The sequence below is a fragment of the Bufo gargarizans genome, chromosome 2 (assembly GCF_014858855.1).
Source record: "Bufo gargarizans isolate SCDJY-AF-19 chromosome 2, ASM1485885v1, whole genome shotgun sequence".
NCBI classification, from domain to species: Eukaryota; Metazoa; Chordata; class Amphibia; order Anura; family Bufonidae; genus Bufo; species Bufo gargarizans.
In genome coordinates this window covers 692527547-692554193 of record NC_058081.1, presented here as the reverse complement: position 1 = coordinate 692554193, position 26647 = coordinate 692527547, and the positions used below count along the sequence as shown (strand labels likewise).

The window sequence follows — 26647 nt, the reverse complement described above, 5'->3', positions numbered from 1 at the left end:
ACTCTGAAGCTGGATTTACACGGGACGATTCTGCAGCCGATTGTCAGGAAGGAAGCGTTCCATCCCGACAGCCGGCTGCTCACTCCGTGAAGGAGACCGCACATTTACATTGCATTGCGGTCCCTCGTCCTCATACAGACTCATTGTTTCTGGGCAGCAGATAGCTGTTTAGACCACACAATCTGCTGCCCAGAAACTATGATTGGTGGTGCCTACAGGATCACCTGATGAAGTGTTTCGCTTGCGTTTTGGTCGTTTCCGATGATCTGGACGGTTATTGGCTCGTGTAATCCCAGAGATGCCTCGTTAGCAATACAGAGCATGGGCCCATTTGAGCGCGTTCAGAGATAGAAAAACATAGATTCCAGTGATGTCATTATTGTCTATCTATACTACGTAGGTACTGTATGAGCCGTCCTAGCTAACCGTCCGACTTTTACAAGCAGAATATTTTGCAGTTTTCCGTGTAGCTTTCAGAAAGCAAAATGTAGTGCTTGCTATGACACTGGCTGATCTGTTACATGTGCACTTGGCAGCTGAAGGCATCTGTGTTGGTCCCATGTTCATATGTGCCCGCATCGCTGAGAAAAATGATGTTTTACTATATGGAATTGAGCCCCTAGGAGCAAGGAGGGTGCTGCCCTAACACTTAAAGGGAACCTGTCATCAGGATTTTGTGTATAGAGCTGAGGACACGGGTTGCTAGATGGCCGCTAGCACATCCACAATACCCAGTCCCCATAGCTCTGTGTGCGTTTATTGTGTAAATAAACCGGTTTGATACATATGCAAATTAACCTGAGATGAGTCCCGTCTCTGACTCCTCTCACATACAGGACTAATCTCAGGTTAATTTGCATATGTATCAAATCGGTTTATTTACACAATAAAAGCACACAGAGCTATGGGGACTGGGTATTGTGGATGTGCTAGCGGCCATCTAGCAACCCGTGTCCTCAGCTCTATAGCCCTTTAAAGGGCTCTCTCTCTGCAACTGCAGCGGCCCCTGAATTTTGACAGGACCCGGCAGTGTAGACTTCATCACACCTAGTCCTGCCAAAGTGGAAAGGGTGCGGCAAATGCAGACAGAGCAGCGTTCATGCAACAGGTCAGCCAGGTTCAAAAAGGTACAAATCTGCTGACAGACGCCCTTTAACTACTTTGAAAGTCAATTTTACACACACACACACACACACACACACACACACACACACACAATGCAAGCAGATCTGATGATGCCCTATGTGAGGGGACAGGTTTGATCTCTGCTCTAATGACATAAAAGTTAAATGCATTCACAATTTTAATTCCCAAGGCTCTTCTGAACCGACTACATTTATGACATTACATTTATAACTTTGGACAAGTCAGTGACGTGAGAGACATTTCAGTCTAGGTTCTGAGACCTCTGTCATTTGTAAAAACCAAGGGACACAAAGGGCATGCCTCTTGGTCTTTGACTGGCTCTCAGTGAGAGCTGTGTGCTGTGCGTGGGCTGAGGGGATGTACTCCGCTCACTCGGCTCTGTGGAGAGTCATCCAACAGAGACCCCCACCGATCACTAGAGGATGGGCTTTGAGCCACCCATTGCTCCTCTAAGCACACGATAACGTGGAGAAGTTTTCATGGAGTGAAGATCATACTTGCTGATCCACTGAAAGTCTATAGGACTAAAGGAAACAAGCTCCATCTGTCCCACAGACATTGAATCGTGATGGGGTGGTGTGTCTCCTGATCGCTGGTTGGTGTCCCCACAGCTGTGTCCATGTATGTGTAGGCTATTAGGCTGCTCAAGAGTAATATTGTGTTGGGGACTTGTTGTTAGCACAGTTAGGCATTGTGCCCTCTGAGATGGAGTGTTATTGATGGATTCTGGGTGGGTGTAGGATTCGGGCAGTGTTTTTTACTTAACCATGATGGTTATAATTTGATGTTATTGCCTTTGTGCCCTTACCAGTTCAGTGTAATCAGGGGACACACATTGATTCCATATTCTCTCCTGCATAATCTGTCCCTTATGGGTTTTATAATGTAATTATGGTATGTAATAAAATATGATATTTTGAATAGGTGTGCTCTTGAAACTGGTGTTTGTTGTTGCATTATCACACATTATTGGCTGCGATTTGTTTAATGTTGGAGTTGAGACATTGAATCGTTCAGCAGGACACGTGTGTAACCATCACTCTATTTAAACTTCTCCAGAAAAGGAGCACCTAGACCCCTAGGGAAAAAAAATAAAAAATAAATTATGTTTGCTTTGGGATACTATTAAACCACTGAGCGGTCTCTCTCGCAGACAGTCATGTCTCGGTGTGGTTGAAAAAGCTCAGGAATGAACTCTCCAACTAACCAGTTATTATGTAATGGGTATGATTAAGCTGATGTCACAGTTGGGTGGTTCACATTGTGGCAGGATTTTCCAGGTATGCCGGTGTAATTTCCATAGGAGAATTAGATTTTTATATGGTTATATATTTTGATGATTGCTAGGAGATTAAAAAGGGAAATATCAAAAACTGTATTGTGCTAAAGTTTGGTTGGTCTATGAAGGTGGCCGTCTTGAACAATGTCACAAGTTAAATCCACCATTTACTGATTGATTGATGCAGAGATCAATGACCTGTGGCCTGGTCTGGGCATCCATTGAAGATCCGATCAGATCTGTCATATGGCATGAATGACTCGACTTCAGCGTGCCTTTGTGAGGGTATCTATTCGGTGCCCCAATAGTAAAGGACATGTTTGGTGGAGTTTTCTAGGAATCCTTAGGATAGGTTTTTAATATCTGGTCTGACACCTAGCACCCCTGCTATTCACCTGGTTGAAAAGGTAGCAATGCTGCGGCCTCCTCCTATGCCAGTGACGTCACAATTCATCATTTTTATAGCCTATGTGCCGCTCAGGCGCATTCAAGTGAAAGTACCTGGGCTACAACACTAAGCACAACCACTATATGAGCTGTGCTTGGTATGGTGTGCAGAGGCCGCAGCACCTCTTCAAACATCTGATCAATGGCACTGCCAAACCCCATAGATCAGATCCCCCCTGTACAATCACAATGTATTTTAATACTACCTTAGCAATGGGCAGAGACAGGTCCCAGAAGGGATCAAATACAGTTGAACAATATCCGCATTCAGTACATGTCAGGGAGCTCTTCAACTGCCCTACAAACAGCTCTGTAAGAAGATGGAAACATGCGGCAATCAGGGAGTAATCACATGAAATAAGACAACATTAGGCAAACAGCACAAATGTCAAAAGACACAGGTAAAAACGCAGAACAGCTACTGTATACCAAGACCTGACAGCAGAACTAATTTTCCCGTACAGGCTACACGCTATTCCTCCCATCCATAAACCTTCACATTAAAGAGGTGTGCTGCTGCAGATTTCACCATCAGGACTCGTGTCAAACACTTTGACTGCATAGAAACATAGAATGTGTCGGCAGATAAGAACCATTTGGCCCATCTAGTCTGCCCAATATACTGAATACTATGGATAGCCCTGGCCCTATCTTATATGAAGGATGGCCTTATGCCTATCCCATGCATGCTTAAACTCCTCCACTGTATTTGCAGCTGCCACTTCTGCAGGAAGGCTATTCCATGCATCCACTACTCTCTCAGTAAAGTAATACTTCCTGATATCACTTTTAAACCTTTGCCCCTCTAATTTAAAACTATGTCCTCTTGTAGCAGTTTTTCTTTTAAATATTCTCTCTTTTACCTTGTTGATTCCCTTTATGTATTTAAAAGTTTCTATCATATCCCCTCTGTCTCGTCTTTCTTCCAAGCTATACATGTTAAGGTCCTTTAATCTTTCCTGGTAAGTTTTATCCTGCAATCCATGTACCAGTTTAGTAGCTCTTCTCTGAACTCTCTCCAAAGTATCAATATCCTTCTGGAGATATGGCCTCCAGTACTGAGCCCAATACTCCAAATGAGGTCTCACTAGTGCTCTGTAGAGCGGCATGAGCGCCTCCCTCTGTCTACTGGTAATGCCTCTCCCTATACACCCAAGCATTCTGCTAGCATTTCCTGCTGCTCTATGACATTGTCTGTTTACCTTTAAGTCTTCTGAAATAATGATCCCCAAATCCCTTTCCTCAGATACTGAGGTTAGGACTGTATCACTGATTTTATATTCTGCTCTTGGGTTTTTACGTCCCAGGTGCATTATCTTGCACTTAACATTAAATTTTAGTTGCCAGATTTTTTACCATTCTTCTAGTTTTCCTAAGTCCTTTTCCATTTGGTGTATCCCTCCAGGAACATCAACCCTGTTACAAATCTTTGTGTCATCAGCAAAAAGACAAAACTTACCATCGAGGCCTTCTGCAATTTCGCTGATAAAGATATTAAACAATATGGGTCCCAGAACAGATCCCTGAGGTACCCCACTGGTAACAAGACCATGGTCTGAATATACTCCATTGACTACAACCCTCTGTTGCCTGTCCCTCAGCCACTGCCTAATCCATTCAACAATATGGGAGTCCAAGCCCAAAGACTGCACTTTATTGATAAGCCTTCTATGTAGGGACAGTATCAAAAGCCTTACTAAAGTCTAGATAAGCGATGTCTACTGCACCTCCTCCATCTATTATTTAGTCACCCAATCAAAAAAAATCTAATAAGATTAGTTTGACATGATCTCCCTGAAGTAAACCCATGCTGTTTTTAATCTTTCAATCCATGGGATTTTAGATGTTCCACAATCCTCTCCTTAAGTATGGTTTCCATTAATTTCCCCACTATTGATGTCAGGCTTACTGGCCTATAGTTGCCCGATTCCTCCCTACTACCTTTCTTGTGAATGGGCACAACATTTGCTAATTTCCAATCTTCTGGGACGACTCCTGTTACCAGTGATTGGTTAACTAAATCTGTTAATGGTTTTGCTAGTTCACCGCTAAGCTCTTTTAATAGCTTTGGGTGTATGCCACTATAAACATGCGCTGCCTACAGGTTTTATATTCTGCACCTAAAAGGTTTAATTCACACAACTACACCAAAGGAAAATGAAAAATTAAAACACTGCATGTGTGAATGAACCCCAACAATCAGTCCCCCCCCCTCCACTAAGACTAAAGTAATCTAAAGTAGAATTAATACATGCATGCAACAACCTGCGCTACCTCTAGCACCACTCGTTATTAACCGTCATCTGACGGATCAGATAAGTTGCATGCTTCCCATAGCAGAGACGTTTTAATAATAAGAAGCCCAGAGCCTCTTTACTCTTACTGCTTGTCCAGTCTTAGGGCTCATGCACACCACCGTTGGCGTTTGCGCAGACAGCAAATTCCGGATCCGCAAAACACGGAGACCGGCCGTGTGCGTTCTGCATTTTGTGGAACGAAACGTCCTGCCCCCTGTCCAATCTTTCTCCGTATGACGGACGACAAGAACGCTGAACGGACTTGCGGATGAATGAGGACAGCACACTGTGTGCTGTCCACATCTTTTGCAGCCGCCTTGAAATGAACGGGTCCGCATCCGACCTTGCAAAAAATGTGCATGAGCCCTTATGCAAACAAGGCTCAACCACTATAAAAAAATAAATTAATTAAGAGTTCCACAACTTTATAATAAAATTTCAGATTTTGCGTGCAAAACCACAGCAAGTTACTAACCGCTGTGCCAAAAACTGACGTGTTATTTTTTTTTTTAATTAACCCTTTCATGACCAAGGGTCATTGATGCCCCCGTGACCACGTCTAATTTTGCAAATCTGACATGTGTCCCTTTATGTGGTAATAACTTTGGAAAGCTTTTACTTATCCAAGCCATTCTGGAGATTGTTTTATTGTGACACATTGTACTTCATGACAGTCACAAGTTTGAGTCAATATATTTCCCATTTATGAAAAAATCCCAAATTTACCAAATATTTTGAAATTCGCAATTTTCAAAATTCATTTCTATGCTTTTAAAACAGAAAGCGATACCTCAAAATATTTATTGCTTAATATTCCCCATATGTCTACTTTATGTTGGCATCATTTTGTAAATGTAATTTTTTTTTTCTAGGACGTTAGAAGGCTTAGAAGTTTAGAAGCAATTCTTTAAAATTTTTAACCCGTTCGCTACCAGCACCGTACGGTGCTGGGGTGATGTGCGAACATGGCGCCCGCTCACATGTGCAGCAGGCGTCATGGCAGACAGATCTCTGCTAATTACTGTAACCAGCAATAATGCCAAATCACCAATTAAAATGCTTTAGATGCCGTGATCAAGTGAGATCACGGCACCTAAATGCACAAAAACCCCTAAGCTCGCGCTTCCGGGCTTACTACCGATGTCCCGGGTGGCTAATTCGGGCATCGGTAGTCGGGCTGAACACTCTCAGCCTCGCTGATAAGGCTATGTGCACACAACCGTATGTGTTTTGGGGTCCGTGAAAATAAATAAATAAATAAATAAAAAAAACACACACAACACGGATGACATCAGTTTTTTGGGTTGATCCAGTGTAACAATGCCTAAAACGTACAAGAATAGGACATGTTATTTTTTTTTTTGCAGGGCTGCGTAACGGACATACTGATGCGGACAGTAAAATGAACGGGTCCGCGTCCTATCCGCAAAAAAGCCCCAAAAAAACGGAACGGACACTGCATGAGGCCTAAGGCTGAAAGGGTTTATGCTGCAATTCTTATTTTGGCCACCAGATGGCAGGCCAGGATAAGAAATGAGCAAAGTTGACTGTAAATGGCAAATATAAAATGCAAAAAACCAAACCAAAATAAAAAAATATATAGTTAATACACTCATATGAGGCACAAAATGAGCAATTATTTTTATTTTTTTTAAATATACACACAGACAATGGGTATCACCGCGACTGAAAACGCCCATATTAAAATAGAAAAAAATAATAATTCCAATACAGCAAATAGCGTAGCGGAAAAAAGGTCAAAATGGCAGATTTGCCATTTTTTCATCGCTTCTCTTACCGGGAAAAAAAAAAAAAGGTAATCAAAAAGTCACACACACTCCAAAATGGTATCAATAGAAAGTAAAGATTGTTCCGCAAAAAAATAGCATCTAAACAGCTCAGTAGACATAAGTGTAAAAAAGTTACGGGGGTCAGAATATGGTGATAAAAAAATTAAATAAAAATTCAGTTTAAAATTTATTTATACACTATTTAGACATAAAAAAACCTATACGTATGGGGCATCGTTGTAATCTTACTGACCCGGAGAATGAAGGGCATGGGTCAGTTTTGCTCCCGCTTCCCACTACATTTTATGCCATAATTAATAGTGGCATTAGAAAGTTCTACTCGTCCCACAAAAAATAAGCCCTCATACAGCCATGTCACTGGAAATATTAAAAAAAAAAAAAAAAAAAAAAAAAAGGTTACGGCTCACGGAAAATAGGGAAAAATAAACGAAAAAACCTCTGGTGGCCAAGGGGTTAAGAAAATTTCTAAAACCCACTTTTTAAGGACCAGTTCAGGTCTCAAGTCACTCTGTGGGGCTTACAAAGTGGAACCCCCCCATAAATGGCCCCATTTTAGAAACTACACCCCTCAAGTTACTCAAAACGTCTTTTACAAACTTTGTTAACCCTTTAGGTGTTCCACAAGAATTATTGGAAAATAGAGATTTTCCATTTTAATTCATTCTTTAACACATCGAGGGTTAATAGCCAAACAAAACTCAATATTTATTACCCCGATTCTGCGGTTTACAGAAACACCCCACATGTGGTCGTAAAAATGATGTATGGGCACACGGCAGGGCACAGAAGAAAAGGAGCGCCATATGGTGTTTGGAAGGCAGATTTTGCTGGACTGGTTTTTTAGACACCATGTCCCATTTGAAGCCCCCCTGATGAACCCTACAGTAGGAACTCCCAAAAAGTGACCCCATTTTGGAAACTAGGGGATAAGGTGCCAGGTTTTATTAGTACTATTTTGGGGTACATATGATTTTTAATTGCTCTACATTACTTTTTTGTGAGGAGAGGTAACCAAAAAAAAAAGGCTGTTTTGGCACAGTTTATTTTTTACAACATTCATCTGACAGGATAGATCATATGCTATTTTTATAGAGCAGGTTGTCACGGACGCAATGATATCAAATAGGTCTACTTTGTTAGTTACACATAATAAAGCATTCAAAAAAAATAATTCTGTTTTTGTGTCTCCATTTTTTGAACGGCTTATTTTTTTATTTTTCTACCCGATAGTCTTGTGCAGGGGCTTGTTTTTTGCAGAAAGCTGATGTTTTTATTGGTACCATTTTTGGGTATATATGATTTTTTTTATCATTCATTATTACACTTTATGGGGCAAGGTGACATGGGTTGTTTTGGAACAGTTTTTATTTATTTTTACAGCGTTCACCTGAGGATTAGGTCATGTGACATTTTTATAGAGCAGATTGTTACGGACTTGGTAATACCCAATATGTATAGTTTTTCATATTTATTTAGGTTTTACGCAATAGCATTTTTGAAACCAAACAAAATGATGTTTTAGTGTCTCCATAGTCTGAGAGCCATAGCTTTTTAATTTTTTGACCAATTGTCTTAGGTAGGGTCTCTTTTTGGGGGATGAGGTGACCGTTAGATTGGTACTATTTTTGGGGGGGGGGGGGGGCATATGCCTTTTTGATCTCTTGGTGTTGCAATTTTTGTGAAGTAAGGTGACCAAAAAAATAAATTTTCCCACAGTTTATTTTAATTTTTTACGGTGTTCAGCTGAGGGGTTAGGTCATGTGATATTTATAGAGCTGGTTGTTACGGACATAGCGATACCCAATAGGTTTACTTTAATTTATTTCACGTTAACACAATAATAGCATATTTGAAACAAAAAAAAAAAAAAAAAAGTGAAGGATTAGAGTCTCCACGTTCTAAGAGCTATAGTTTTTTTAATCCAATTTTCTTATGTAGGGGCTGATTTTTTGCCGGATGCGGTGACTGTTTTATTGGTACCATTTTGTGGCACATACGCCTTTTTGATCGCTTGGTGTTGCACTTTTTGTGATGCGAGGATGACAAAAATGGCTTTTTTTTTATGGTGTTTATCGGACAGGGTGAATCATGTGATATTTATAGAGCCGGTCGTTAAGGATGCGGTGATACCTAATATGTGCAGTTTATTTTATTTCATTTTTTAATCTCTTATAAATGAGTGGATATAGGAAAAGGCAATTTTATTTTTAATTTACATTTACCTATTTTTTTTTATTTTTTTTCACACTTTTTTAGAAAGTCCCACTTGGATCTTGAAGATCCAGTGGGGCTGATGGCTGTACTATACTTTGTAATGCTCTTGCATTGCCAAGTATAATACTATCGGTTTTACACTGATGATTCCTTTGCAAAGCGTACGGTTGCCATCTCAGCACAGCAGCCCGATGGTTTAGAGGAAGCCCCCTCCCTCTGTTAAACCCTTGGATGCCGCTGACAGCAGCATCTAAGGGGTTACAGCAGAGTGTCAGCATACAGCTGACACTCGCTGCTGATGGTGGCAGCTCAGGAACAGAGCCGTCGCCATCAGATACAGAAGGGGGACCGTATAAGGGGGCACAGACAAGGGCTGGGGCAGGCCAGCCAGCACCTACACAGTGCATAGCTGGCAAAGCTGAAGGCAGGGTGCTCACATATCAGGGGCACGGAGGATATGGTACCTGATTTTAGGCTCTGATCTGCAGATCAGAGCCTGACACCAGCATTTTAACACTGTGCAGACTAACCAATTAGATTGCGGCAGACTAACCAAATCGGAGCGATCGTTGGCAAGGGACAACCCTGATTGGTCCCTTGCCAGCATTACTGGACTGTATGCTGTCCATGACAGCAGCAGTGCAGGGGCATAAGCTTTAATTCAAGCGCTTTGATTAAAGAGGTGCCATAACGTTTATATACGTGCTAGCTGCACGGGGCATGTGCAATTAGCACGTCCCTAGCCGTATGGCATTCGTGAAGGGGGTTAAACTGAATTCAATCCCTGATATTGGACAAAATACACCATATGCACAAATGTTGCATTTTCCCATTGAAACCAAAGGGAAGTGTGTTGTAAGCAGCTTTGTCGCCGATTTTGGTTTGGAAAATGACCCAAAAAAACCAAAAAACACATTCTGTGTGAGCGGCAAGAAAAAATGATTTACAAGTTTTGAAGAAAAGGCAAATTAAAGCACAATGAAAATATCCTTAGCACGAACAATTAAGAACTAAATTACATTATCCACTCAGATGTATAAAATATATATATATATATTTTAAAAAATTGCCCGTTGCAGACGGAGAACACAGACAATTTTTATTATGTCTGTATGTCCACTTAGGATACAGATCTGGCAACCACTGAGGCACCTGTCTTCAGGTCCTTGACAGACCAGAATAGTGCATGTGAAGTGGTGTGAAGTGGCAGCACCTTCTCCTATGGATCCGTGTGCTGTCCACTAAACACACGGATGTAAATTATGTTCATGTGAATAAGGCTAGATGTCCATTATTTCAACTTACCCACAATTCTGCTGTCTTCCCGCTCCAGGTACCTCTTCCACATTTGCTTGCCTTTCTCTGAATCACTTAGGAGAAAAATTAAATAAAATATATATAAAAATGACATAGTAACAAATCAAGAAGAAAAAAAACACAAATGTGAACATGGCCTAACTCTAAGGCCTCTTTCACACGGGCGTGAGTTTTTTTGCCCGGATAAGAGCCGGGTGCGTTGCGGGAAAATACGCGATTTTTTCTGCGCAGGTGCAAAACATTGTCATGCGTTGCACTCGCGTGAGAAAAATCGCGCATGTTTGGTACCCAAACCCGAACTTCTTCATAGAAGTTCGGGCTTGGGATTGATGTTCTGAAGACTGTATTTTCCCTTATAACATGGTTATAAGGGAAAATAATAGCATTCTGAATACAGAATGCATAGTAAACCAGCGCTAGAGGGGTTAAAAAAAAAAAAAAAAAAAAAATTTAACTCACCTTAGTCCACTTGCTCGCGAAGCCCGGCATCTCCTTGTGTCTCCGCTGCTGATGAACAGGACCTGGGGTGAGCTGCTCCATTAAATACAGGTTAAGGACCTTCGATGACGTCACTCCGGTCATCACATGGTACGTCACATGATCTTTTACCATGGTAAAAGACCATGTGATGACCGGAGTGACGTCATCGAAGGTCCTTAAGCTCTATTTAATGGAGCAGCTCACCCCAGGTCCTGTTCATCAGCAGCGGAGACACAAGGAGATGCCAGCTTCGCGATCAAGTGGACTAAGGTGAGTTAAATTATTTTTTATTTTATTTTTTTAACCCCTCTAGCGCTGGTTTACTATGCATTCTGTATTCAGAATGCTATTATTTTCCCTTATAACCATGTTATAAGGGAAAATAATAATGATCGGGTCTCCATCCCGATGGTCTCCTAGAAACCATGCGTGCAAATCGCACGGCATCCGTACTTGCTTGCGGATGCCATCCGATTTTCACACACCCCATTCACTTCTATGGGGCTTGCGTCACGTCAAAATCGGAAAATATAGAGCATGCTGCGATTTCAACTGAACGCACAAGTGATGCGTTAAAAACATCGCTCATGTGCACAGCCCCATAGAAATGAATGGGTCAGGATTTAGTGCGGGTGCCATACGTTCGCCGCAAGGATCGCACCCGCACGGAAAACTCGCCCGTGTGAAAGGGGCCTTAGGCTTATGCACACGACAGTTTTTCTCGGTCTGCAAAATGGGGTTCTGTGATCAGTGCGTCTTCCTTTATTTTTGGAGGATCTCCAGACGAAGAAAAGTAAAAATAAATAAAAATCTAAGTCAAGTTTGCCATGCAAATGATAAAAAATAAATAAAAAAACACGGATGCGCGGATGACAATCTTGTGTGCCTCCGCGTTTTTTCATGGACCCATTGACTTGAATGGGTCCGCGAACCGTTTCCGTGAAAAAAAATAGGACAGGTTATTTTTTTTGACGGACTGAAACCACGGATCACGGACGCGGATGACAAACTGTGCATTAGCAGAGTTTTCAACGGACCCATTGAAAGTCAATGGGTACACAGAAAATCACGAAAAACGAAACAACGGACACGGAATGAAACAACGGTCGTGTGCATGAGGCCTTAAAGGGGTGATGCAGCAAGTTAAAAAATAAGAGCACTGCTGGTGTTCCAATACCGTATTAATGACACTCAGCTTACACAGTGAGCTGCGGCTGCCCGCTCCGCCCCGCGGTGACAGGACTATAAGATTCCAGCATTCAATGCTGCAGCGAGACGTCCTGTCTACAATCATGTGATCTCTCCTCCATGTTGCCCTGCCCCCACAAAATGCTGCACCGCTAGACAAGACAATGCGATCTTCCGGTCAGGTGACCGCGGGGCAGAAGTGGGAGCCGCAGCCCAAACTAAAGGGGTAATCTATCATTTAGTTTGCGCCACAAACATATTGTTAAAAAGCTGCAAACTGTGTGTCTGCAACTTTTAAAATTCAACTTTTGAAAAAAGTGGTGACAAATTAATCTTCATATATGCCAGTTTTTTGGTGGAAGTGATTATATTTTATATATATCTAGGCTCAGGGACTCCCAGAGCATGCGCCTAACATATAATGAGGCATGCGCCTCAAATTACATAGGTGCCTCCTACAGCAGCGCAGGGGATATCAAGAAAAGCAGAAAGTGCTGGTTTTGATAAATCTCACCCTAAGGCCTCTTGCACAGGAACATGTGCTCCCCGTGGCCGTGCTGAGGCAGCAGATCGCGGACCCATTCACTTTAATGTGTCCGCAATTCGGGCGTTCCGCAAAAAGATAGAACATGTTCTATCTTTTTGCGGAACGAAAGTATGGGACAAATCCTCACAGAAGCACTCCGTAGTGCTTCCGCATCTCCGGACCTATTGAAGTGAATTGGTTCGCATCCGTGATGCGGGATGCACACGGAACGGTGCCCGTGTATTGCGGATCCGCAAATGCGGTCTGCAATACGGCCACGGATGGCACACGTGTGCAATAAGCCTAAAAAAAAAAAAAGTTACTTTTATTATGAGAACAAAAATAGTGTCTTTTTTTAACCAACTGCACAACCCCTTTAACTGCAACAGAAATCGCTCCACTGTCGCACTGACAAAACATTAAAACGAACGATGGGCGTACCCTCACGGCAGACCACGACACACAATATTGGGGGCAACGACGCAAACAAGCAGCCTTAATTCGTCACTTTTTACTAACCGAACGCCTATATTTCTGACTCGTGGTCAGGCTTATCGTCCTATTATGGGTGGGCGAGCATACCCGTAATACGCTCATGTAAGATTCCTCCAACCTATATGATCTGCTCAAGGGCCCATTTACATGGGCCGATGCACTGGGCGATGAACGATAGTATAAATACAGTTCTACTGCAGTAAACAAAGGAATAATCCCCTCTGTATGGGAACGAATGATCGCTATTGTGATTGATCTCTTGTCAGCAGCACATCCCTGTTAAGATGCTGCAATGAAAGATGCAAATCACCCAATGAATTAGCATTTGCTTGTTTGTCGAGTGCTCAGCGGTACTTTTACACAGGGAAGTTTTTGGGAAACCTCAGCCCTACAAATGTGTTGTGTAAGAACAAGTCACAAGAGGCTTCCAGTTTGGGGAACTGCCCAGTAATCTATATGTAAATGCACTTCGATACGAAAGAGAATATGAAGGCTCTGAGCGTGAAAGAGAAGGCTCGTAGTCTCTGCCGTATGATGTAACAGACGTCTTGTGCATTTGCTCAGTAGAATGAAACGGCGGAGAGCTGACATATGCAATTATATAAGAACGAGTGATTTCAGTTACATAATGAAAAAGAAATCAGTATGGATGCTAGTAGGCAGGGAAATGACGAGCCTGGCAGGACTCCAGGTATTTGTGGTGTTGTGAAAGCTGAATTTCTGGTTACGCTTTGTATACACCACAATTTCAATGAGGCCAGCTTGCCGTTGGCAGGGGTATCGCATAAGAGAGTCACAAACGGGAGTGGAAAAATACGAAGCCTGGTAATAAGCTCCCTGCCTGCGCAATGCACTAATGCAGATTTCAGTCTCCTTTTCATATGGTTTATTATTACTGCAGCAGCACGCCAGAAATATCAGACGCGTCGGGGATCATCTCCGTCACATCAGAACTTGATACTTAGGATTTATTTCTGCAAAATGTATTCAGGAAACTGGGTCAACACCTGAGGTGTATTCACGTTTGCAGACTGTCATAATCTCGACAAGAAATAAATAGTGAGGTCTTGCAAAATGTGACCAAAACAAGAGTGGATACACCATAAGGCTACTATCACACTCGCATTTTTTTGCGGATCCGTCATGGATCTTCAAAGATGCTTCCATTACAATAATACCGCATGCATCCGTCATGAACGAATCCAGTTGTATTATCTGTAACATAGCCAAGACGGATCAGTCATGAACTCCATTGAAAGTCAATGGTGGACAGATCAGTTTTCTATTGTGTCAGAGAAAACTGATCCGTCCCCATTGACTTACATTGTGTGCCAGGACGGATCCGTTTGGCTCAGTTTCGTCAGACGGACACCAAAACGTTTTGGTGTCAGCCTCCAATTCTGAACTGATCCTTATCCATTCAGAATGCATTAGGGAAAAACCGATCCGTTTTGGACCTCTTCTGAGATCCCTAAACAGATCTCACTAACGGAAAGCCAAAAAGTTAGTGTGAAAGTAGCCTAAGGACTCATGCACCCGGCCAGATTACATAGACACATGCCCAAAGTGTCACAAAAGTATACGTGGACTGCACTACTTCTTTCTAAGGGCATGAGCCCTGAGGACGTGTATTTAAAGGGAATGTATCGCCTATACAATTTTTTACTTCGATACATATAAGGCTAGTTTTACACGAGTGGTAAGAAATCCGGCAGGCTGTAGTTAACGGGGCTGGTGGGCACTCAGGTACTGTCCGGCAATGCTGGATCCATAGATCTCCTACCGCTAGTGTGAAACTAGCCTTATTTTATTATATCCTTTTATTTGTTGATTCTAGATTTTTTCATTCTATTTTCTGTAGATGATTAAGGGGGTGAGCGTTTCTTCCCTACAATGCTGTTAACAGTATTTATAGTTATGCTTTAAAGCCTGTAATATAATAGGTGAAACTCCAAAAATTTGAATATCGTGCAAAGTTCATTATTTTCAGTAATGCAACTTAAAAGGTGAAACTAATATAGGAGATATCTCGCTTTGCATGTAATGAGTCTATTTCAAGCCTTTATTTGTTAGAATTTGGATGATTGTGGCCTACAGCTTATGAACCCCCAAAGTCTCAATTTTGAGGTACCCTTTGCTCAGGGGGTATGGATTAATTAGCTGACTAGAGTGTGACACTGAGCCTAGAATATTGAACCTTTTCACAAAATTAAAATTTTAAGCTGCATTAATGCAATTCCTTTTAATTTGCATTACTGAAACAAATGGACTTTTGCACGATATTCAAATTTTTCGAGTTTCACTATAAGTTATATATATATATATGCATATATACACACACACACACACACACACACACACACACACTGCTGCCCATAATTTTTCATACCCCTGGCAAATTTTGACTTGGTCTGCATCCGTGGAACCCAGCAGTGTGCAGTGTCCATTGGATTGTCTGCCTTGAGACATTGCCACCAGCAGAGCCCAGATTCACCAGGATGGCCTTGGTGGTGACCCTTGGATTCTTTCACCTCTCTAGCTATCCTCCTGGCAGCACAGGTGTCACTTATGGCTTCCGACTACGTCCTCTGAGATTTTCCACAGTGCGGAACATCTTGTATTTTTTGCTCAAATGTAAATAAAAGCTGAAAAATATTTTTTCCCACAAGAGACACCCATGTCATTTCCAGTCAAAAAATTACTTGCTGGTTGAATAAAAGTAACTTTAAGTCAAAATTTGCCAGGGGTATGAATAATTATGGGCAGCACTGTGTGTATATATACACATACGTTTACATGTTATCTGCCATTGTAATCCTGTGATACGAGATGGCTGCTAAGAAGTAATCTCTACATAATAGGGGGCTAGTGTTCAGAGTGGAAACTAGTTTTAGGATTTCCTTTAATCTATAGATACAGCTGCGGAAAAAAAAAAAAAAAAAAAAAATTATTTAAAAAAAGTTCATATAAACTTGGGTCATTTTCTGATGACACATTCCCGATAAGATAATTATACAATAATCCAAGAACAGGTTTGTGTGTATTAAGTGACCAAATAGATCACCAATGAAAAAAAGTGTTTGAGACGCAGAGAATATTTATGCGGCCAAGGGTGTAGGTACCATTGGGGCAGTCCATGTGGCTGCCTAATGGCCTTTGGAGAAAGAAGGGTCAACCTTGTGCTTTGATATCGGATGACCAATACCTATGGCTGACTTCTCTCTCCAGAGGAACTGTATTGTTAGCACCAGCCACTTCTGGCCCATGTTGTGACACCTTACTCCATCATGGAGGACCCAGGTTGATCTTTGTCCATGGATCTTCTCTCAGCTATGTAATCCCCAGCTAGGAACATTTTATTTCAAATAATCTGTCATTTCTGCAGTTTATTTATTTATTTTTTTAACCCAATGCTACCAGGCTGATCTGATCAACAGATGTCTGCAACTTACGGCAAATGGTCCAACTCCTGAGCACAGGGTCTTGGTCTGACTGTTATCCTGTTGACTTCATTGTGCAGCCCATCCAGAAGAAATCTCAGGAACTCTTGTGCATCTTGCTGGCTGTGGAAGGAAAAGGCTTTAATAGCGATACCTGTAATCTTTCTGTATAAGATATTGCAATTATACCTTCTAGAGTTGTTTCGATACCATAAAAAAGTATTGCGATACTCTATACCAGTGTTTCCCAACCAGTGTGCCTCCAGCTGTTGCAAAACTACAACTCCCAGCATGCCCGGACAGCATTTAGCTGTGCGGGCATGCTGGGAGGTGTAGTTTTGCAACAGCTGGAGGCACACTGGTTGGGAAACACTGCTCTATACCATGCGGGGGAAAAAAAGTGACAAATTTTTAATAAATTGCAAATCGTGCGGTTTTTATTTATTTAGTTCTGGTGTTCACAGCATGGGAGTTTTTTTTATATTCTAATAGTTTGGACTTTTTAGATGTGGCGATATGTAATATGTTTATTTATTGTTTATATATTTTATATGTAAAATTGGGAAAGGGGCGATTTATACTTAATATTTTGGTGTTTTTTTATTTATTTAATAACTATTGCCCTTAGGGGCTAGAACCTGGGATCTTTTAATCCCTTGTCCTATTCACCTCAATAGATCTCTATTAGGCTCCATTCACACGTCCGTGTGGATCCACAAAACACGGACACCTGCAATGTGCGTTCCGCATTTTGTGGACGGCACATCGCCGGCACTTAATAGAAAATGCCTACTCTTGTCCGCAATTGTTCTATTTTATTTTCGGGATCGAAATTGCAGACCCGGAAGTGTGAGTCCACATTTGCGGCCCCATAGAAATAAATTGATCCGCAATTCCGTTCCGCAAAATGTGGAACAGAATTTCGAACATGTGAATGAAGCCTTAGGGTGAATAGGATGTCACACTCTCCCTGCTGCCTTGTGCATAGTACACACAGCAGCAGGGAGCTTACCATTGCAGCCAGGGCTTCAGTAGCGTCCTGGCTGCCATAGTAACCGATCAGGGCCCCAGGATTACACTGCTGGGGCTCCGATTAGAACTGCCACCAATGAGGAGGGGAGAGGGGACCCTGTAGCCACTGCCACCAATGATTTTAATACCGCCTCCTGTTTTGTATTAAAGGTTAATCATCATTGGTGGCGCAGTGGCCAGGCACCTGCTAGGCTGGCTGCTTGACTCTGGGAGAGGACACTCAGGAGGAGGAGGCTGCTGCCGTTCGCACAGCTCACTAGCTCAGACGGCGCAGCAGTGTATTCCCTCCCCCGTCCCGCCTCCTGCTTTAGTTAATAGTGGCACATTCATTGGTGGCAGTGGTGTGGGCAGCTTCAGAGCCCGCTCACTTCGATGGGCTCAGCGCGGCCGCGTCATAGCCATAAGAGGAGTCTCTAGTATTGAAAAAAAATTAACATCCTGATACCGAATCGATGCTGGCATAAAAGTATTGATTGGGTATCAAAAGTTCGATACCCGAAACAACCCTAATACCTTTCTAGTCACAGGCCTGTGTCATTACGTGTGTAGATACCTGAAGGACAACAGATATTTCCTCACTACGTACTTTTACCTGAATACCTGAATTCCTAATAAAATCCAAATGCTGCGTCTTTTCTTACAACGGTCCTGTGCCGTTCTTCTGTTACCACTGCTCTTGTGACAGGGGCCATCCGCTCAATCAGGTCTGACAGACTGTGCCAGGACAAGGGGAATGGCAACTGTTGTCAATTAAGTCCTACATTTCCAGTAGGAATAACAGCGGAATGACACAAAGACACTTCAGAATTGTTATTTACTAAAACAGACATGTCAGATGGGCCCACCTTAATATTATTATCACAGCTCCAGTCGTGTGTATGTCAGGAAAACATGGACACAATTCTCATGCGTTAGTAAATGTTTACAAGCCGTCAGTTTCATGACCAGATTGTGGTTCCAGTCACTGCTGTGATCACTCCCATTAGTCACATACAATGTGCTTCACTTTACACAGAGATTTAATGCTGCTCTATAGTGCACAACGTATGTAATAAAAGGCATATTCCCATCTTAGACACTTATGGCATATACAGACTTATAGCGGAGGGGGGGGGGTAACCTCACCCCTATGCATCTGGACCATATCATGTGGGGAGAGAATACAGGTGGGCGTTCCCTCCATTCATGTCTATGGGAGTTACAAGAACAGGCTTGTGTGCATCCCTTTGAAGTGGAATGTACTTCTCCCACATTATGATATAACAATAATGACAATGGGGCAATCATTCTGGAGGACACTTGAGTAATACGGGATTATGATGTAAAACACTCTTGCCGTGCAATCACAATAGTAATGGCAGTGAGTTACTATTAGGCACTAGATTAGTCACCGCTTCCATTGTATTTGCTGTGTTTATTATATTATTTTGGGTTTAACTAGTTTCAGCGAAATTGTGACAAAATTAGCTGAATATAAAACAGGATAAGGCCAAGCTCACATCAGTGTTTTTCACATTGTGTGGTTCTGCTCAGTTATAGGAAGAATGAAAATAGTAGTAGTGCTGCATCTGTCACCCGATGGATCCCAACAGCACCCGACGGACCCCTTTGACTAGATCAGGGTCCATTGGGCTTTTACTAGCACCTGTGAGAGGCTCCAACACATATGCGAGCCTAGCCTAAAGGAGATAAACATGTCCTTACACTAATGTGTATAGAAAATGATGTACATGGCTATAGCCTACGCTATGTACTGGGGTTACTATTCAGACTCCTAGTCAGCAACTTTTAAAAACTGGAAGAAAGGGAACAATATATTTGGCAAAATATAAAAAGTCTTCTTCTAGAATACAAGCATAAGATTACAATAAAAAAAAAAAAAAAAGGATGCACATATGGCTTAAAGGGACACTGACAGGCCTTCTGAGCATAATTAGATCTTTATATGCCCCCCCCCTAGGTCTTATAATAAGTTCCCAATTCATATAAGTATTATCCCTGTGTGCATTATAAAACGTTAAAAATAATCTTTATAATCACCTGTCCTTTCTGCCCAAGGGGCGTTCTTTGTGCCCAGCCGCGTCCCAACTGCCGGATCCTTAGACATGCCCATCTCATTAGTATTCACTTCGCTGGGCGGTATTTTCCAGTCCCCGACATTCGGAGATCCTGCGCATGCGCCCGGCACCCTCGCTCGCCGGGCTCACATTGCGCCAAGTGAATACTAATGAGATGGGCGTCTCTAAGGATCCGGCAGTTGGGACGCGGCTGGGCACAAATGCGGCACAAAGAACGCCCCTTGGGCAGAAAGGACAGGTGATTATAAAGATTATTTTTAACGTTTTATAATGCGCACAGGGATAATACTTATATGAATTGGGAACTTATTATAAGACCTAGGGGGGACATATAAAAGCTAATTATGCTCAGAAAGCCTGTCAGTGTCCTTTTAAAGCGGTTCTCTGGGCTTTTAATATAATGACCTATCCTCAGGATAGATCATCAATATCAGATCAGTGGGGGTGCGACACCCGGCTGATCAGCTGTATGAGGAGACTGTGCGAGCAGTGTGCACGTTCCGTCTCCCGTCTATCTTCCTGCTTCTGCTATGTCTATGGCAAAGCAGCAGCAAGCAGGAAAGGAGATGGCACGTGCACACTGCGTGCGCCATCTCCTCATACAGCTGATCGGCCGGGATGCCAGGTCCTCGCCGATCTGATATGGATGCCCCATCCCAAGGATAGATCATCAATATTAAAGGCCCAGAGAACCCCTTTAAAGAGGGCCTGCGACCACTCCTGACATGACTATTTTAGTAAATTGTATACCCCCATAAAACAACGATTCCGGAGCATTTTTTCTTAGAAGTTGTGTTGTGCTTTTCCTCTTATTCCTCCTTGAATTTCTATAGGGGTTTTCCAGGAAAAGATTTTTATGACTTATCATTACTATTAGTTCTGCAGGGGACAGACACCTGGGACCCCCACTGATCAGCTGTTAGAAGAGGCCTTCAGCGCCGCAGCCTCTTCCTAGGCCAGTGACATCACTGTGCATTGGTCACGTGGCCTAGTTGCAGCTCAGCCCCATTCAAGTCAATGGGGCTGAGCTGCAATACCAAGCACCGCCACTATACGATGTATGGCGCCATCCCTGGAAAGGTGCATCTCTCACCAGAGCTCCCTGAAACAGCTGATGATTAGGGGTGCCGGGACTTGGACTCCCGCTGATGTGATAATGATGACCTATCCCGAGGATAAGTCATCATTATCTTCTCCAGGATAACCCCTTTAAGCTGGGTGCACATACATCAATTGTGTCTGGCTATTTTTTATTTTTTTTTGCAGAGCTAGACACCACTGATGTATGTGTACTGCACTATAGTGCACATGTTCCGGCCTCTATAGACTGACAATGCCAGACAAACACGCAGCATGCACAGCTTTTCTGTCCAGTGCTATTTTACATCCAACATCACAACTGATGTGCCGGATGAAATAGGAACGATCCCCTAGAAAACTATGGAATCCGTTCTAGCTACAGTTTCTGTACCATGCTGAAGGGAGCCTAAGAATAAACTGACCACTGGGTGTTACCAGCTGGGGCTGTGCCCTTACTGTCTAACACTGTCAGTCTGTCTTTTACAAGGCAACACCCAGTTGTCACTGTATTTGTCATTTTTTAGGAGGAATAACGTAGGAATAGCACCAAACAGCTAGAGCAAAATAAAAATCTTTACAAAAATATAGTTGGTGGAGGGAGATCGTGGAGCTTCAGCGTGCACAAACGAGTTAGACAGCCTCTTACTTGTATCCCATGAAGCGCGGAGCATATCTCTGTATCTGGGTTTTGAATTCAGAGGGGACTCACGACCTCATTGACTGAGCTGGTCCATATGGCCTGCAGCAGGCGAGCAAGCTCTAGAGGACAGAATATAAAAAGATGAGCCGGCACGCAGTCAATATCTTGATGACATCTATGAATGCACACACACAATCTGTATGTCCGCACATATATCGCTAATCGTCAGCAGTGTCACTGTATCTCCAGATCCTGCTAGTCAGTGTTTGGAGCCTATTGCTAGGTGTGCCTGTGACTCACCGGTGTTGTCCTAATTACAGTTTTTTAGATTCAGCTCTTAGCAGGTTGGTGTCTGTGTCTATTTCTGCTCCTGACTCATATTAAAAACAGGAGCAATGCTGCTTGTTGCGTTCAGCAGACAGAAATGTGCCGTATAAAACTTGTCCACAGACTTATACACGGCGTGTGTTCCCTCATCACTACGTCACTGCCTGCTGAACACAAATAACAGGTCTGTTTTATGACTGCATGTGCCTACGATACATGGACAGCATGTAATATCAGGTATGAATGGCCATGTCTGGAAAACGTTTGGCTAGCCACGGCTTCTTCCAACGCCGATATACAGTACACGCGTGTAGATATGTATACTCCCTGGGTGGCTTATCAGGCACCAAATTCTCAGAGGGCCTTGTAGGTCACTATATACTGTATCTAGCACCAACTAGTTATGACCCCCTTATTGCTAGCGGCCCCCAGCAATAAGGGGGTCATAACTATTTGATGCTAGCTATATAGTGACCTACAAGGCCCAAATAGGTAAGCACAGTACATGTATATCGTGAATGACCCCTTAGTTGCTGCCAGATGATGAAATGACTGTTCTATTCATCTGCCATGGGACAATCTTTGTCTCGTGTCAGATTGATGGAATTTCCAGACAAGCTAAAGCAAAGTTGCTAGAATCTTACTGTAGGGTACACCCTTGTGTTACGATCCCTGTAGTTTAACTAAATTTTTGCTCTTTGAGCGACGCAAGGATTCTGGATACCAGTTTCCAGATCCTGTCCACACTGGTGTATATCACCTCTACCATTTGCCTAAGTGGTAGAGCCGTCTATCCTTTTTACTTAACTGGTGTATATCAGTTTACATTACGGTGGTTGTGCCAAGTTTAAAAGGTACTACCTATCCACAGGATAGAGGATAACTAACAGATCGCTGGGAGACACTGATGCCAAGAACGAGGGTCCCGTTCGCCCAGTAGGATGGAGTGGCAGGTCAACCATGCGCTCTGACACTCCATTTATTCTCTATGGGATAGAGTACAGCCCTTGCCTATTTCCGGTAGTCCCATAAAGAGTGAATAGAGCGGCAGGGCACATGCCCGACCTGCCGCTCTATCAGATTGGGGAAACAAGACCCCTGTTGTCAGAACCAGTAAGGGTCCCAGTGGTCGGACCTTCCCAGCACTCTGTTAATTATCCCTCATCCTGTGGAGATAGCATTACATGAAGCATTACCTGCAGTACTACTGTAAAGTGTGTCATACGCTTATATTACAGGAAATTGCATTTACCACAGTATAAGCTGGTCCTGTATATTAGAGGAAGGTCTCCTAAAAGCGTGGATTTCGGCTGGACTGGTTAACCACCTAATATGTATGTGGGTTTCCCTGCCATTAATACGATGGCAAATGTCAGGGGGGGGAAAGAAGGATTGGGCTGTTGGTGGTAAACATGCCCAATCCTTTTGTTTGGTAAACCCCTTGCAGAGGTGTCTGGCAGCAGCCTACTCCTCTCCCTATTCAGAACACATTCATATTCAGCCAAGTCAAGTGTGCATGTGTAGGAGGGGGTCGACATGAACAGCTGTCCGACAGCCATCTACGGTGTATGGCTAGCCTAAGAAGCAATCTGATCAATAGACTATGAAATCATACAAAGATATTTACAGCAGAAATCCAAACAACAAATAAGCTTTCTGTCCAGGATACACAGATCATGTTGAAATGACTGATTTTACAGGAATCACACTTTGCTGCGCACGGAGGCTTTATGCATCTGTCACCCACCTTCCATAATTGCTGTGCTGCAGGTCTTCGAGTTCAGGTCGCGTTTATGTGAGTTATGCAAACAATAGTCCCTCAGTTCCTTAGTGTTACTCAGACATTGAAGAATGGAGTTCATGAAGCACTGAAAACAAGGATACACATGTCAGATTCCTCAAACCCAGGTTATCAACACCACAAGTGGCTTGTGATCAGAATTAAAGAGTTGTGCAGGCTGTACACACTGAAGGACCTATCCTCGGGGCCTGTGCAGGCTGTACACACTGAAGGACCTATCCTCGGGGCCTGTGCAGGCTGTACACACTGAAGGACCTATCCTCGGGGCCTGTGCAGGCTGTACACACTGAAGGACCTATCCTCGGGGCCTGTGCAGGCTGTACACACTGAAGGACCTATCCTCGGGGCCTGTGCAGGCTGTACACACTGAAGGACCTATCCTCGGGGCCTGTGCAGGCTGTACACACTGAAGGACCTATCCTCGGGGCCTGTGCAGGCTGTACACACTGAAGGACCTATCCTCGGGGCCTGTGCAGGCTGTACACACTGAAGGACCTATCCTCGGGGCCTGTGCAGGCTGTACACACTGAATGACCTATCCTCGGGGCCTGTGCAGGCTGTACACACTGAAGGACCTATCCTCGGGGCCTGTGCAGGCTGTACACACTGAAGGACCTATCCTCAGGGCCTGTGCAGGCTGTACATACTGAAGGACCACCTCCTCTTCCAATGGCCGATCAGCAGGAGTGCCAGGTATCAACCCCTGACTATCAAATACTCATGATCTATGCTGAGGATAGGTGGTCAATACAGACTGCACTCCCTCTTTAACTACACCACTGAAATGCATCCTCAGGCTAGGGTGACATGTCGCACCAATGTTACACAACATATTTAGAAATGCTCGATCTAGCAGAAGGGAGAAGTAGAAGTTTCTCCATTACATATCCTCTTCCTTTATATATCCAGTCCTTTAAATGCACTGCTGGCTTTGGCCCAAATAAAAAATAAAATAAAATAAAAATGCATTAAAAAAACTGCCACATTGACTTCAACGTTTTACTGAAAAATGTGTGTACTGAAGGAGCTCTGTGAGGCCTAAATTGAGCTACCTTCGTTAGCAGCCTGTACGGCACATCCGTGCAAATGTCTAGTTCACAAGCTGCAGATTGTGCCCCAATTGAAAAAAGTAAACAAGGAAACTCACCGTGTTACCCAGGTTTCTTAAACCAACCAAACCTTGGACCACTTTGGCAGGCTGCAAGACATAAGCACATTAAATTAGTTCTAAACTAGTCCATGCAATTATAACTGGCAGGAAACTACACATGTAACGGCCCTTTAACACCGAGGATTAGGTTATCAGGAACGAACATTTGTGTAAAGGTGCAGACATTTTACTCACTTGTCAGGTTGTCAGGTGATGGCATCTTTCCTGTGCTACATAAATTCACCGTATGTCTACAGTATATTGGCCAGTGTGAAGAGAGGAAGTCTTGCCGACAATATGCAAATTTAAGGGGCATGGGGGTGGGATTTTAATAAAGACCATTTTCCCCCCCTCTTGTTCATTGTGGCGATCACTTGTCCCCCCACAGCGGAGGCGATTTCTGCACGTAAATGCAGTTTTTATCTCTGCCGACGATCAGGCAATAATCAGGAATGTTTGGTTCATTCCTGATAATTGCCTTAAACATCGGTCCACATGAAAGGCCCTTAATCCTTTGTATGGGACAAATCTGCCTGACTGGAGGATTAGCATTAGTCACTACCACATGCCCTCGTCTAATGGAAAATCTGCCAGTCATTAGCAGTGTACGAGCAGCAAAGGTGCAACAATCACAATAATAAGCAAATAGCGAAAAATATTTAGGGATTATTAGTCCGTGTAATTGAACGTCCTTTGAAAGCAAATGACTCACTAAATAGTCCCTCGCTGCATATATATATTTCCGTCTAATAGAAACCTTATGGTGAACTTACATGTCCTGATAGTCAGGCAGATTATCAGGAACAAATTTTCCTGCGAATGCTCATTCCTGACAATCTGCCCGACAATGAGCAAAATGTTTAGTTTATTGAGTGAAACTGTCATTTGTGCAGGCAAATAAATTATCGCTCCTGGGCTGCAGATCGTGATGTCTAAACAGCAATCTGCTGCCCGGAAACAAGGCAGCTGTATCAGGAGCAGCGATCACGATAGCGACTGCTCGTCCTCATACTGTGGAGGCGAATTGCTGCATGTAAATGTAGAGCTTCAACTCCACTGAGCGAGCAGCCGACTGTCGGGAAGGAACGCTTCCTTCCCGATAATCTGCAGCTCCTCGCCCCCGGGCAAATCCACCTTTAGTCTTTACTTGCAAATAGACAAGTAGGAGAACAATGGGCTCTGCTTACAGCCATAAAGTGTACAGGGTCAACATGAGGTGTACGTCCTTGCTGACAACTGCAGTGTGATAAAGAACAAAAGGAAAAGACAGAAAGGTAATTGCGCAATTTATTCAAGGACATCTCGGGGAACATAAAACCTGTACCTAGAAACCCTATTGTAAGGCCTCTCTCACACAAGCGTATTTGTAATCCGTATATGACACGTATTTTGTGTATCGGAATCGCTGCTAATAGGAATGAGTAGGGCTAATCACATATATTTTCCATCGGTTTTTGAAATCCTCAGCTTGTCCTAGTTTTAGGCATATTTGCTTCAAATTTCACCCATTATAGTCTATGGAAGTGCATAAAAAAAAATAATGCAGGAAGGAGGGAATACACATGTAAATCCAGATGAAATACTGAAACAATACTGATGGTATATGATCAGGAATCCATGTATATTAGACTGGTGCACATCTTGTGGATACATGGAGCCTATCAAAGCCTCTGCACACACGGCTAAGGCTACGTTCACATCTGCGATGGAAGCTCCGTTTTGGCCTCAGTCACAGAGTTTGGCAAAAACAGTGGAGAAAAAAAAAAAAAAACATTCTACCTATTAGAAACTTAACAGACCCCATTATAGTCAACAGGATGTGTTTGGCTCCATTCCTGTCAGTCATGTGCCAAATCCAACACTCCCATTTTTTTCATTGCTCTGCTCCTATAAGGCTAG

General features: G+C 43.0%; 1 protein-coding gene across 1 annotated transcript in view; it reads right to left on the bottom strand.

Moving 5' to 3' along the window:
* Window positions 1-26647, bottom strand: part of USP2 (ubiquitin specific peptidase 2) — a 106182-nt gene that overhangs the window by 11553 nt on the left and 67982 nt on the right. The window contains 7 exon segments of the mRNA XM_044282349.1: window positions 3079-3182; window positions 10500-10564; window positions 16653-16763; window positions 21477-21532; window positions 21534-21589; window positions 23545-23665; window positions 24746-24796. Coding sequence (XP_044138284.1) covers window positions 3079-3182; window positions 10500-10564; window positions 16653-16763; window positions 21477-21532; window positions 21534-21589; window positions 23545-23665; window positions 24746-24796 — 564 coding nt within the window.